At 37.6% G+C, this 14,531-nt stretch overlaps 2 protein-coding genes across 2 annotated transcripts in view; one reads left to right on the top strand and one right to left on the bottom strand.

Moving 5' to 3' along the window:
- Window positions 1-7,461, top strand: part of OPN3 (opsin 3) — a gene marked incomplete at its 5' end in the record, with an annotated part of 42,081 nt that extends 34,620 nt beyond the window's left edge. Inside the window, 2 exons of the mRNA XM_077761770.1 lie at window positions 2,831-3,082; window positions 5,528-7,461. Coding sequence (XP_077617896.1) covers window positions 2,831-3,082; window positions 5,528-5,791 — 516 coding nt within the window. The remainder of the gene's footprint in view (window positions 1-2,830; window positions 3,083-5,527) is intronic.
- KMO (kynurenine 3-monooxygenase) overlaps window positions 7,413-14,531 on the bottom strand; it is a 56,884-nt gene continuing 49,765 nt past the window's right edge. The window contains 4 exon segments of the mRNA XM_077761802.1: window positions 7,413-8,368; window positions 8,371-8,508; window positions 9,870-9,929; window positions 10,019-10,120. Coding sequence (XP_077617928.1) covers window positions 8,306-8,368; window positions 8,371-8,508; window positions 9,870-9,929; window positions 10,019-10,120 — 363 coding nt within the window. The 3' untranslated portion in view covers window positions 7,413-8,305.

Raw genomic sequence — 14,531 nt, 5'->3', positions numbered from 1 at the left:
TCCTTTATTCTTCCTTTCTTTTTTTTTTTTTTTTTTTTAAATGTTTTATTTATTTCTAGGAGAGAAAGAGAGACAGCATGAGCAGGGGGAGGGTCAGAGAGAGAGGGAGTCACAGACTGTGAAACAGGCTCCAGGCTCTGAGCTGGCAGTCAGCACAGAGCCCGATGCGGGGCTCGAACCCACGAACCGCGAGATCATGACCTAAGCGAAAGTCGGACGCTCAACCGACTAAGCCACCCAGGCGCCCCTATTCTTACTTTCTTTTAATTCATTGTCTCTACACTTCCACCAGAGTAGTTGTTCTCAAATGCAAATTTTCTCAAGTCATTGCCCAGCTTAAAAACCTTTAGTGGTTCCCCTGCCTTCATGATTAAAAATATAAAGCCTCTGAGTTGACTACCAGGGTTCTGCATGGCCACCTCTTGTCTGTGTGTCCAGCTTTATTTCTTGACATGCCTTCCCTCTTGCCACCTCTGGCTCCAGCCAAGTGCAACATTTCTTGTTCCCAGGGCCTGACATGTGTTCTTTTACCTCTTTGCCTTGGCACGTTTCCTTTTCCTGGAACATTCTGTCCCTCCTTACTTGGCTGCTTCCCACTCATCTTAGAAGGCTGAGCTCAGGATCTTCTTGCCCTTATCTATGTCTGAATCAGTTATCCATCCTGTGTATTCCCATAGACCTCCCTGGTCACCTCCTCCATGACATGTGTCACCTATGGAAGTGACATACAGTGCATTCCTTAAAAGCAGAGACACCGTCTTTATTTTTTCACTTATAGTTCAGGACATTCAACTGTGCATGTGCTTTTGCTTCACCCACAGCAATTTTGAAAAATACACTCAAATGACTGAATAAATAGGGTGAGACATGAAGTGAAGCTCTTTATTTGGAAAACATTGAAAGAACAGAGTGAAAGAATAGAAAATGATAAAACAGAGAGACCAAAAAGAGATCAATGAAAAATAACCATGGAAGCTTCACATATACAAGCCCAAATAATCCAAAACATTAGAACCATATTCTTAGGCCAAAGAGAAAATGGGAAAGTATAGGCCAATATTTTCCTTAAATTAACTTCTGCAGCATGCATATAATTCCAGGATGATAAATGTGTGCTCTGCTTTGAAAAATGGTAAGAGGATGGGGACTAAGTTAACCGGAAAAAGTAGAGATGAGTCTGTGGGGCCCTAGATGGTGGGGAATTGGGGATGGATGATTGAACTGTGGTCTCAGTACCCATTAGCTGAAACTCTGAGGAACCAAAACTCATGATTCCTAATATCCTATAGTATCATAAAAGTAAAAATGCATAGACATATGTTAGTTTCAAATATAATTCCAATGTAAATAAATAATATTGAAAACAATCTCACAAAGTCATATGTATGGAAGTGAGATCCAGCTTCTGTTAACTCCAATAAGTTATTCATTTGAATGTCCTTTAGTCTTGATCCTCAGAGGAAGTAATTGATTGCTTAATGTCACACAAGGGGCAGAAGTGGTGAATCTGGGATATGGACCCAGACCTAATTCCAAATCCAGAGCTTTTACTAGAACTTCACAACCTTCTTAAAAACTCTTGGGGATATCTCACACCCCCAAAAAAATGTTGGCCTGAAAATAGAATAGTATTCTATCACATTAAATAACACAGTTTCTTTTAAAATAGAATTGCAAATGGGCGCCTGGGTGGCTCAGTCAGTTGAGTGTCCAATTTTGGCTCAGGTCATGATCTTGCCTTTATGGGTTTGAGCCCCACACTGGGCTCTGTGTTGATGGCTTAGAGCTGGAGCCTGCTTTGAATTCTGTTGTCTCCCTCTCTCTCTGCTCCTCCCCTGCTCACAATCTGTCTCTCTCTGTCTCTCAAAAAATAAAACATGAAAAAAAGATTTTTAGATAGAATTGCACACACAGGAAATAATGGTATCAGACATTTTATAACCACCCACTCCTACACATTCCCTATACTCTTAAAAAGCTCAATCATTTTAGTTACCCATTAACCCTTCCGTTCTCTGTAAATAGGAATATATGATTCTACTAAGAACATAGTTTCTTAAATATAATTTTAGATATAGTGTCAATAGTTTATCAATTCAAATATACTTTTAAATACTATAAGCACATGTTCTAACTGACTTATTTGGAAAATTTTCCTTAATTTTTATGATAATGCTAGAATAAAAGGAACACTTACAGTTTGTTGAACCGCAATAAATTTCCCAGTTTAAAATTATATGCGAAGTATAAACAGTATAGACGATACCTTTTTTAAATTTAGAAAGCATTTGTACTTTTGTAGCAAAATTAGCTTTTTAGAATGGTCAAAAATAATATTTTATTTTAGAACATACTTTTGGTATAGAGGAATATTATCCCCCTCCCTTTAGTAACACATTTATAATAACAATAGAAGGAACTTCTAAGGAAAGTTTATCTAAGAAACCCAAACACTTTTCAGACTGTAGTTCATTACTCCTCAGGGCCTTTACTGGGGATAAATTCAGAGCAGATATGCTGAGTTTACAGGGATGTGGCTACAGGTATTCTCTGCACCTGAGCCCTGATGAAACCAAGCATAAGCAAGGATCCCATCAGATCCCATTTTGTAGTCATTGGCTCGGAGTTGGAAGTGACCATAGTTTCCAGCAAGAATTCATTTGGGAATTAAGTTTCACTGAGACCAGCTTAACCACGCAGACCTGACATCCCATGTTTCTGCCTCGTTTGAGAAGTGAAGGGCTACGGTTTATTGTCTACATGTCTGTTATTGAAACAGCGTGAGAAAAGAATTCTTTCATTTTCAACCCTTTCTTTCTCCTTTCTGCAGCTTCGATGTGTTGAAGATCTTCAGACAATTCAAGTGATTAAGATTTTAAGATATGAAAAGAAAGTGGCCAAAATGTGCTTTTTAATGATATCTACCTTCCTGATCTTTTGGATGCCTTATATTGTGATCTGTTTCTTGGTGGTTAATGGTTATGGACACCTGGTTACTCCAACAGTATCAATTGTTTCATATCTCTTTGCTAAATCAAGCACTGTATATAATCCCATTATTTATATCTTCATGATCAGAAAGGTAAGTGGGGTAATAAACTCCTTGTTTTCACTATGCACATGTGGCTTTTGGAAAATATAATACTTTTATAGAGATTATTCAGAACAACTTCAATGATAAAAGCCTAAGTCAAGAATTTAGAGGAAAATAAAGTGCTCAAGAAGAAATGTAAGATATTCCCAAAGAAAACAGTAAGAATTCTATGATCTACCAATAGATCTTAAGTAAAAATCAATTGAAATTAACATTTATCAGAAAACATTTTATGTCTATTAATAGTAATAGCCACAATCAAAGTTAAAATTCACTTAAGATTCTTAGGGTACTATGGAGGTTACCCATTATCTTTACAAAACACCACGAGACAGGCACCAATATTATTCCTTATTTTGTTTATGAATTATAACATAGGTTCAAAAAAGTTAAATGACTTGCCTGATCTAGGAATTGTTGGTGCCTGGATTCCAGCCTGGTTTGCTTGAATACCANTAGGTTCCTTCTATCCTGCCTTTCTCTAGAGTCTTTATTAAGAAGGGATGCTGTATTTTGTCAAATGCTTTTTCTGCATCTATTGACAGGATCATATGGTTTTTATCTTTTCTTTTATTGATGTGATGTATCACATTGATTGATTTGTGAATGTTGAACCAGCCCTGTAACCCAGGAATGAATGGGGATTACCGATACTATTAACAGTTAGTTGGGTTATTATTCATGTGCCATGGCTGGTGGGTAGCTCAAATTAATTTGGCTTCAGAAACTCCTCTAGATCTAATGGGAAGCTTATTTCTGTGATAGAAAAGTTTCGACTTGACAGTTTCAGTCCTAACTAAGAGAACCCTCATTATGATTGCTATGAAGCTAAGCCTCTAAGTTATAAAGTTTAAAGATCAGAGAATTTAAAAGTTATGAGTAATCAATAGTTAATTACTCCACTGGAATTTTAAAGTAACAGGTCATGCTAATATCAGACAATAATAGCTACTTAGGCTACTAATGCTCAAGAATTTAGAATAAGAGGGGCTTTTAAAAATTAACCATATAATATTCACTGCTAAATCTCCCTCTTTCTTCCTACTTTCAAACGGTTTCAATCTCTATTCACTGATGGTCTTTCTATCTCATGTTGCCTTCATTTATGTATTTACTTGAACCTGGAGAATTTTAACTTGGAGTCCTTAGACTCTGAGAATTACTTGAATTGGCTTTAGGAAAGTCGTGAGAATCCTGAAAATTGGTCATAAAACTTTTTAAGAATGTGCACATATGAATTTTTTTTAGCAAGATAGATTATAGGTTTAATTTTCTGAAGAAGTATGAAATCTCATATTTTAAGAACTACTGCCTCGACAGGCAAATAAGTACATTTTAAATACATTACCTAACAATCGTTTTTTGTGTTCTTTCTCTGGGCCAATGGATCATAATTAGTTCTTTGAAAACTTTAAAGTGCATACACCACACCTGGAGAGCTTGTAAAAGAAAATAAAAGTGCATATTCAGATTCAGTATGCGGGGTGCCTGAGAGTCTGCATTTTGACAAGTTGCCACATGGTTCCCATGTTTCTGGTTCCCAGGAGCACACTTTGAACTAGAAGTCTAAGAGACTCAATAAACAAACAAAAACGAACATATTTTGATATGAATATTCTAAACCCTTATAATAATGTATCTTTAGCACTTAGCCTGATATAGGAAACTGTAGTTTGATGAATAAATATTCTCAAATATTTTTAAATGTGAGTATAAACTAAATACTAACTTGTATATAAGTTGGGTTTAAAGAAGACAGCAATCAATGTAGCTAGTTATCATATTTTTCATTACTATTTCCTGATCTGTGAAAGCCCATGTATAAAACTTTTATTTTGCTCTGAACAAAGGGAATAAAAATGAAATTAATTAGCTTATGGTTCAGAGCCGTGTCCAGGACAGAGGGAAGAATAATCATGGGCACTGGTGAACATCAGCACTCCCAACTGTAGTATTTTTCCCAAAATGGTTTGTAATCTTGATAGAAAAACATTCTTTAGTTAACAGAACATTAGTGAGACAGCAGACTATAAACTCTGCAGGAAGGGCCTTGTCATTCTTTGCTGCCCCAAATTGTAGAACAGTGGCTATCATGTAGTAGGTGCTCACTGAATATTTGTGCAAGGAATTCATGTTCAAAATTCCTTAAGGAAATAGATTTTGTTGCCCTCATATAAGGTGCATGCAACTTAAATCCATAGAGATTATAATAGTCCTATATGATTTTGTTAATGAGAATTATAATAAGTAGAAAACATAAAGCTCCAGGGTTATTTAGGTACATCTGAGCATTGCCATCTAACCCCGTAGCCACGCAAGCTAATAAATAAAAAAGAACAACCAAATTTAATCTCAAATAATTTTATTGAATGTTAATCCAGATTAAGAGTCAAATGTTTACTTAATATGCAACTTTATTTTCTCCCTGCCCAGTTTCGAAGATCCCTTTTGCAACTGCTATGTTTCCGACTGCTGAGATGCCAGAGGCCTGCTGAGGACCTACCAGCCAATGAGAGTGAAATGCAGATCAGACCCATTGTGATGTCACAAAAAGATGGAGACAGGCCAAAGAAAAAAGTGACTTTTAATTCTTCTTCCATCATTTTTATCATCACCAGTGATGAATCACTGTCAGTTGAAGACAGTGACAAAGCCAGTGGGTCAAAAGTTGATGTAATCCAAGTCCGTCCTTTATAGGAAGGAATAATGGTAATGAAAGATGAGGACTTGTATTGGACGCCACTTTTAGGCTTCCATCATAAGGACTGTTTTGGAATCCTCATTCTATGTTAATATTGTTGGAGAGGAAAAACTTTCCTCTGCCCTACAAGATTCTTCTGGCTGGTCTAGGAATTAAATTGACATGAGACAGATTAACAGGGAAAAAAAACCCCCACAAAGTTTAATTCTGTGTGCAAGGAGGCCAAGTAATAAAATTGCGACCCAAAGAAATGAGCAAGGCATGTAGCTTTTATACATTTTAGACAAAGAAACATTGATCTATAAGGAATTGACAGGACAAATAAAACTTATGTTTGGGACCTTCGATTAGTAGAGTTCTAGACAGAATTTGGGCTGGGGTAGTTCAGTAAAAGTAACAAGGTTTGTTGATGTAGGCTTCTTCAGCCTTCAATTCTCTGTGATGATAAGGATGCCTCTTTACCTCCTGGTGCAGGGAGGTACCTTTCATGTGAGTGGTTTCCTGCTTTCAGAGGAACAAAGAAAGGTCAGAGCATCTTTTTTGCACTTGCTGTTTCTTACGTAACTTTAATTCAAAATAATCATTATGCCATTGTGGCATATTTTGGGGCAGCCTGCCCTGGGGGGGTGGGGGAGGGGCCCACAATGTCAACAGAACTTTTGTGGCCCAGCAGGAAATCTGAATTCCCCAGATGCTTTCTGACCACTGGAAACAACTGAGCAAGAAAATTTTTGAGTCAAAGGGTGCTTTCCATAATGAAAAACCATTTATGGCACAAGATGGGCATCTGGCACCATCAACTTCTAACATGTTGGAAATTTTAGTTTTGAATATATTTTTTTTAAATGACACTATTTTCCAAGGCACATAGACGTTTTTCTCAAAAATACTTAGCTGTATTTACAGCTCAAAAATAGCTGTAAAAATAACTTTGTATCATATACATGTGGAATCACTAGGAAATCTCAAATTTTCTATGGTGTGGGATCCTAATCACTGTCACATCCTCTGTCTGACCAGTCAAATTTATCAGAGACAATTCCAGGATGACAAAGAATTTTAGTACCCTGGCTTCCTTCAAAACAAAAGACTTGCCATATAGGCAGTATGATAAAGAGGAGCTTCAGATGAATGTGCTGCTAAGCAAGCTCTAGAAAGGGTATTTAAAAGCACACAGCAAAGAAAGACAGTGAATTTCAAGGGAATCATGGAGTCTAGGAAATCATACATTCACAGAGGGTGTACATGAAGAAGGATGTGTCGATGGCAGAAAGGTATCTCCATATGTTTCATTTCAAACATAACTTGGCAAGATTATCTTCTCTTTTTAACAATTTGCCACAATTTTGCCAAGAGTTTTGGGTTTAGAAAAGGAGTTCCAAGCAAAAAACGAAACCTAAGTTGAAGGGAATGAAAGTAAGTGTAAAACTGTACTCATAAAATGTATTATTTAATCTTTTTTGCTCTTTAGTCAATCTACTGGACAATCAATGGTCAGTGTTAGTGAAGAGGCCATTTTCCTGTAAGTCATTGTTTAGACTAAACATGGATTATTAGAACTCAAAGATTCCTTGACAACATAGAAAAGAAATGGAATCATTTTATTGTATTGCCTAGTTTTTATTTCTTAGATGACTATCTCACTAGTGGAGCATCTACATAAATAATCATGTTTGAAAGACTTCTAAGTGAGTCAGTTGGCCTATTGAAGAAGGAAGAACCAAAGAAAAGGTTTTCGCTAAATGAACTTTTCAAAATCAAATTTATTGCTGGTTCTGCCATAGCAAGTTAGTAACTGCTTCTGGGAGTCTGAAATGGAATAATTTCTATTGAAACTGTCTTCCCTTATTTACTTTCCACTCTGTTGTATATATCAATGTTTAATTTGTAAATAAAACTCTTCTTAGTCTTCACTTGGTATGGTATTAATGGCCCCCCCTTTTTTTACATCTTCAAAAGGTAATACTGGCCTTTGAAGATTGTTAAGTAAAATTCATTCATTTTGTAACTCTTTAGAGTGCCCCAAATTCCTCATTTACACGTTCAGTTTTAGTAAGTGAATCTGAGCTCTGTGTTGGAGAAGTTCCATCCAGGGGATTAAAAGTGCACTTAACACATTAGCCAAATTGTAATTTTTAGTCCTAGGTGTTGAGTCAATCTTATCACGACCTTAATTATGTTCTTTAAAGGAAAGATGTAATCAGTGTCTTCCTCAAGGCCTCTAGTGTTTCACTTTCTGAGAAGTGAAAGAGATCTTGGTCACTGCATTTTTATATTTAGAATGACCACACCTATGTGTAGTGTTGTGGGAAAGCGGCCTTTTACAACATAAACTGGTGGTTTGGGGTTGGGTTTTTTTTTTCTCTTCAATAATAATTCTATACTGAATTTCACTGTACGCTGAGATATATCTTGCACTAGTGAATTAAATATGATGATGGAAACATGGTTTTGATCCTTAGTTTTGGTTATAAAGAAATCCAGCTATTTGCTACTTTAGAACCTTTATATCATCTGCTAATGGCATTGGGAATTCTTTTTAGTGACTCCATGGAGTTTGCAGGGAAATGGGTCCCGTTTTCTGGAAGTAAGTGAGCCAGTCCCACGATCTTCTGAAGTAGTGCAAGGGTCTCATTGACCTGGAGCACACAAGCAGGTAGGTGCTGCCGACGGCCATCAGTGTTGCAAGGAAAAAGAGTCCTTTATTTATCACCTGTAAAAACAGCAAGAAGTCTCATTTTATTTGTCCAGAGATTAACATCTTAAAAGACTTCATTCTTAAACAACGAAGGAGTATATAATTTCTTCTTTGTTCTTTAACCTGAAAGAGCAATGTAATCGAATGACCACTAGGTCAAGGCCAACAATGACTAGTAAGATCTAGCATTTGGAATTTCCCTCCTCTCTATCTCTGTTTTCTCTCTATTCCCAGAAATAACTGGGTCCATGTGTTCTGTATAAAGAATTCTTTGCAGTCCCCCTGTATATAGCCCTGGTGGTGGGGGGAGGACCCACACAGTTTAGAAAAAAGAGAGTTATGAATGCTACTCTAGAAGAGTATCGTGCTGAAGCCACAATGATTCAGTCACTGCTCAGACTGCACAAAATCTCCATGAGAATTGGCCTGTTGGCACTAAGTGTCCTGTATTCTCATTGCCTGTCACCGTCTTTCTCCTATTAGACTTTAGGCTCCTTGAGGGCAGGGGTCCTACTTTATTCATCTCTGCAAGAATAAACCTAGATTCCTTCCAATCCAGGCTCCACACAGCAAAGCTACCTTTCTAAAATCCACACCCAAATCTATTAGCCTCCATTGGTCTCCCTGCTTCCCTCAATGTAATACTCAAAATCCTTGAGGTCCTTCTTACCATCCCAGCTGCACCTCTGGCCATTCTCACACCTCTGGACTGCCTTCCAGTCCCGTGGACCTCCACCCACCCTGGCTACTCCTGTTCTCCTCCAGGGCAGCTGTGCTTCTCCACCATCCTCCACCAGCCTCTGAGCTACATGAGGAGAGGGACTGTTGCTTATTTATCACCATGCTCAGCTCAGTCTCTACACATTAAATAAAATGATTTGTTGCATGGATAAAGCTGTTAGATTTCCAAAGTTGAAGATCAAAAATCTCAATGTCTACTTAGTGGTATCTCTGAGTCAGCTGCACAGAATAAACATGTTATAGCGTTAAATTAGAATTCAATTGTGTTTTATAAGTGATTCAGTTCTGTTCAGTTTGACTAATCATACCCATAAGAGTATTTCATGAAGCAAAAGCAAATTGCTAAATAAAAGCAAATCGTCAAGTTGCTAAAATAAAGTAGAAAGTTTAGAAATACTGGCATCTGTTTCTTTTTTTAATTTCTTCTCTTCAGAAGCATTTGCTCACTCTCTCACCCTCTTGCTCACTCACTATCTCTTTTCTCTCTTTTTGTAATTTTGTTCATTAGGCACTTTTCCTTCTGTGTACCCAGAACAGTTGTTATTTGGAAGCAAACATTTAGTGTCTGTCACGTCGTTTCTGTATTTGCCTGAAGGATCATAACCAGACCACTATGAACTTCAATTTATTCTGACCTTTTTCTGCCAGTGCCAGCGCAGCACTGCCTCATGGTATCTTATTCTGGAGAAGGCAACCTGTAAGGAAGGTCACAAAGTATTCTTGTGATTCTTTAATGGCTAAACAGAAGAATAAAATGATGCGATGCCTTAAATCCAGACCTTACCATGGTATAGAGAGGGATAAAGGTAGATGGCATAATAGCATGAAGAAATCTCTCCATGTTTTTTTGGAAGATGAACCACCTCGAGTTGACATGTGCTCGCATCTGCAATAACATAAGAGTCTTAAAGAGCCTCTCAAATGAACAGCTGTTATTTCTTTACTACAACTTATTATTATACTTCATTCCTATTCACTGCAAAGCTGGACACAAAGTTGTCAAATTCTCATCTCCTTACCAGTCATTTCCAATCTCTTTTAGTAAAAGTATAAGACATTACCTTGAAAAGGTTGAGCAATTGCACAAAATGTGCTATAGAACTCTATTTTGCTCAGGGGGAAATATGGGAACTCTATTTCAGCAAAAAGTTTGTTCAACCAGACCCGGGGATAGTCTGAGGGACCAAATATTTGACTAACTGCTGTTGTTTCCTGGTTGATTTGGAGTCTTCTTCATGGCAAGAAGGGATCTTTTAAGCTATGTATGTCTTGATTTATTCCATATTCAGAACAAATATTCGGTTATAGCTGTCTCAGTTTTAAAGACAAGAAAATGTGGTATTGTATATGCAATGGCATACTACTCAGCCGTGAAAAAGAATGAAATCTTGCCATTTGCAACAGTCTATATGGAACTAGATGGTATTATGCTGAGCAAAAGAAGTAAGTCAGAAAAAGACAGATATCATAAGATTTCACTCATGTGGAATTTGAGAAACACAACACATGAACATAGGGGAAGGGAAGAAAAAATGAGATAAAAACAGAGAGGGAGGCAAACCATAAGAGACTCTTAAATACAGAGAACGAACTGAGGGTTGCTGGCGGGAGGGGTGTTGGATGGGGGGGTGGCTTAAATGGGTGATGGGCATTAAGGTGAACATTTCTGAGGTTGAGTACTGGGTGTCATATGTAAAGAATGAATCTCTGGGCTCTGCTCCTGAGGCAAAGACTACACTGTATGTTAACTAGTTTGAATTTAAGTTTAAAAAATTTCTGTTATTAATCATGTACTCTGTTTATAAGTGATTGCTCTTTTTTCAGGAAATAAATGTCTATAAGATTAAAAAATAAATAAAAATAAAGACGTAAGCAAGTTACATCAGTGAATATTTTCGATATCTTCTAGAACTTCCTTCACCACATGTGTAACAATTTGCTCAAACTGAAGTTCATTTTATTTTTGTCTCTCTTCAGGAAAGGTAGAAAACAGCTACACTCTTTTCTTTAAATTTATCCTGTAAAGTTTTTCATTTGGTCATTTAAAAAGTGTAACCATACTATTTATTGTGAACTTTTAGTGTGACTGGCTCAAAATGTAACCGTATTTCTTCTTCTGAGTGTTAATCTTCTGACTATGAATTTCTTTGGTATATACATATTTTTTTCAGTGCATAAGTCCCCAAAGAATATTTAAAGCTACTCTAATCTTGCGGCTTATAATGCTAAGAGTGTTAAGGTCATTTACTGTTTCTTCATTCCTCCAAATATGCTAATATGTATAAAGATTACATCTTCATTAAAATAGCATAACAAATGTCTAAGGTTTAAGTCTGTGAATTTATTAGTAATTGAAATCAGATAATTTTTCATCTTGGTTACCTCTCAAATGTCCCTAAAATGTAAATGGAGATGATGTGTGTGGGTCATTGTCACTGTCTACTGTCACAACCCACCCACGTGTAGGGCATGCTGTGTGTGTGTGTGTGTGTGTGTGTGTGTGTGTGTGTATTCTTTTTGTTCTTATTCAGCATGTATGTGATGGGGCTGGAGCAAAGAAAAATTAAAGAACATTTGTGACTTCTGGGGAAGATGGCAAAGTAGGAGTCCCTAGACTCACCTGGTCCCATGGATGCACCCAGATAACAACCACATCAGTGTAAAAACGCCAGAAAATGAACTGAAGACGGACAGAGTAGACTCTCCACAGCTAAATGTAGAGAAGAGTTGACATCAAAGAAGGTGGGAAGAGCAGAGACAGAGTCGGGAGCCACAAGACGATCATGCAGGAGGGAGGAGCCCTGCTGGCACAGAGAAAAAGGACGAGACCCCACACCAGCCACACCAGGCAGTGAGGGGTGGGGGGGGGAAGGACCCACACTGGGAAGACAAATCCCTGTAATATTTGGCTTTGAAAACTAGAGGAGTCTAACTTGGAGAGTTCTTACAGTCAGTGGGACTTAACACTTGGAACCTCAAAAATCAGAGGGCTTTACTGGGGGAGAGCCAGAGGGTGAGTGGAAACTAAGTCCCCACCCTTAAAGAGACAGCATAACAAACATCCCCACTGATATACAGCATGGAAGCAACAGTTTGCAAAATGCCTGGGAAACACATGAAGCTTTATTTACTAATCTCAGTGCATATACTGGAGGGACAGGTATCCTTGGGAGATTTCTCCAAGAGAAAAAGAGCTGGTGCTGGGGCATGCCATTTCTCTCCCCCCAGCCCCAGCCTCAACACATGGACACCTGCTGAAACCATGGCAGCACCAACATTCTCCACCTACCTTGCGAACAGCACACCCACCCACGCATTCTCCTGCAGACCCGCCCCTTCCAACACACCCTTGACAGGAGTCCATCCAAATCACTGCCAGAGCCTGGCAGTGGCAAGCAGCCCCGATGGGACGGTACCACTTCAAAGTAACTCCTTCCCTGGGGAGAGAGGAATCTAACCACACACATGCACCAGTCCAACTGCAGCCCCAAAGTGGGCTGGGGGCAGACATCTGATCTGACTGCAAGCCCTGTTCACCAACAAAAGCTTCTCAGCCATAATAGTAGGGAACCAGCAAATAACACAGCAGACACCTTTGAGGTATCAGGTGCCAGTGAACAGGGGATATTGAACTGCAGGTCACCACAGGACCTCTTCTTCAAAAGGCCACTACTTTCAAGAGCAGGAGATATAGCTGACTTTCCTAAGACACCGAAACAAACAAGGAGAGTTAGATAAGATGAGAAGACAGAGGAACAGTCCCAAGTGAAAGAACAGGACAAAATCAGAGTAAGAGACCTAAATGAAATGGAGATAAACAATATGCCTAATAGAAATTTTAAAGTAATAATCATAAACATACTCACTGGACTTAAGGGTGGAGGGCCTCAGTGAAACCCTCAACAAACAGACAGGAAATATAGAAAAGAATCAATCAGAGATGAAGAACTCAATAGCTGAAATTAAAAATCCACTCGAGGGAATAAATAGTAGACTAGCAGAAGCAGGATTGATCAGTGACCTGGAGGACATTGTAGTGGACAGCGATCAAGCTGAATAGGATATTTTTAAAAATCATTAAAAAAATGAAAATAGACTAAGGAAATTCAGTGACACCATTAAGCACAATAATATTCACATTATAGGGATTCCAGAAGGTCAAGAGAAAGAAAAGGGGATGGGAAATTTATTTGAGTAATAGCTGAAAACTTCCCAAATCTAGGGAAGGAAATGGTTATCAAGATCCAAGAGGCAGAGAGATCACCCCAAAAAGAAGATTCAAACCAAGACACATAGTAGTTAAGTAACAAAGAGTAGTGATAAAGAGAATTTTAAAAGCAGCAAAAGTAAAGAAAATGGTTACATACAAGGGAAACCCCAGAAGGCTATGAGCTGACTTTTCAGCAGAAGCTTTGCAGGCCCGGAGTGGCATGATATATTCAAAGTGCTGAAAGAAAAAAAACTTGCAGCCAAGAATACAATGCTCAGCAAGGCTATTATTCAGGAAATAAGAAAAGATAATAAATTTCCCAAACAAAAGTTAAAGGAATTAATGATACTAAATCAGTCCCACAAGAAATGTTAAAAGGGGATTCTCTGAGTGGAAAGGAAAGACCTTAAGTAGGAGTAAGAAAAGTAGAAAGCACAAAAGCAGTAAAAATAAGTAAATCTATAGAAATCAGTCAAGGGATTCACAAAATAAAAGAATGTAAAGTATGATACCATATATTTAAAATGTAGGTTAGGGGGAGAGGAGTGAAAATTAGTGTTTTTAGAATGGACCCAAATTTAGGAGACCATCAGCTTAATATAGACTGCTATATGCATATTTTTAATGTATAAACCCTAAATAAGAAACAGTAATAGATATGCAAAAATAAAGAGACAAAAATCCAAGTATACCACTAAAGAAAGCTAGGAAATCATGAGATAAGAGAACAAGAGAAGAAATGAACAGAGAAGAACTACAAAACCATAAAAGAAGCAACAAAATGACAATAAATACATACCTATTAGTAATTACTTTGAATGTAAATGGATTAAATGCTCCAGTTAAAAGACATAGGGTGACAAAATGGATAAAAAAGCAAAACCCATGCATATGCTTCCTTCAAGAGACTCATATCAGACATAAAGACACATGCAGATTTAGATGGAAAAACATTTACCATGTAAATGGAAGTGAAAAGAAAGCCAGGGTAGCAATACTTATATTGGACAAAATAGACTTTAAAACAAAGACTGTAACAAGAGACAAAGAAGGACATTATATAATCATAAAGGTAACAATCCAACAA

This window comes from Crocuta crocuta, unplaced genomic scaffold, assembly GCF_008692635.1.
Source record: "Crocuta crocuta isolate KB4526 unplaced genomic scaffold, BGI_CrCroc_1.0 scaffold243, whole genome shotgun sequence".
NCBI classification, from domain to species: domain Eukaryota; kingdom Metazoa; phylum Chordata; class Mammalia; order Carnivora; family Hyaenidae; genus Crocuta; species Crocuta crocuta.
The sequence above is the reverse complement of the archived record's forward strand: the minus strand, read 5'-3'. Positions and strand labels throughout refer to the sequence as shown.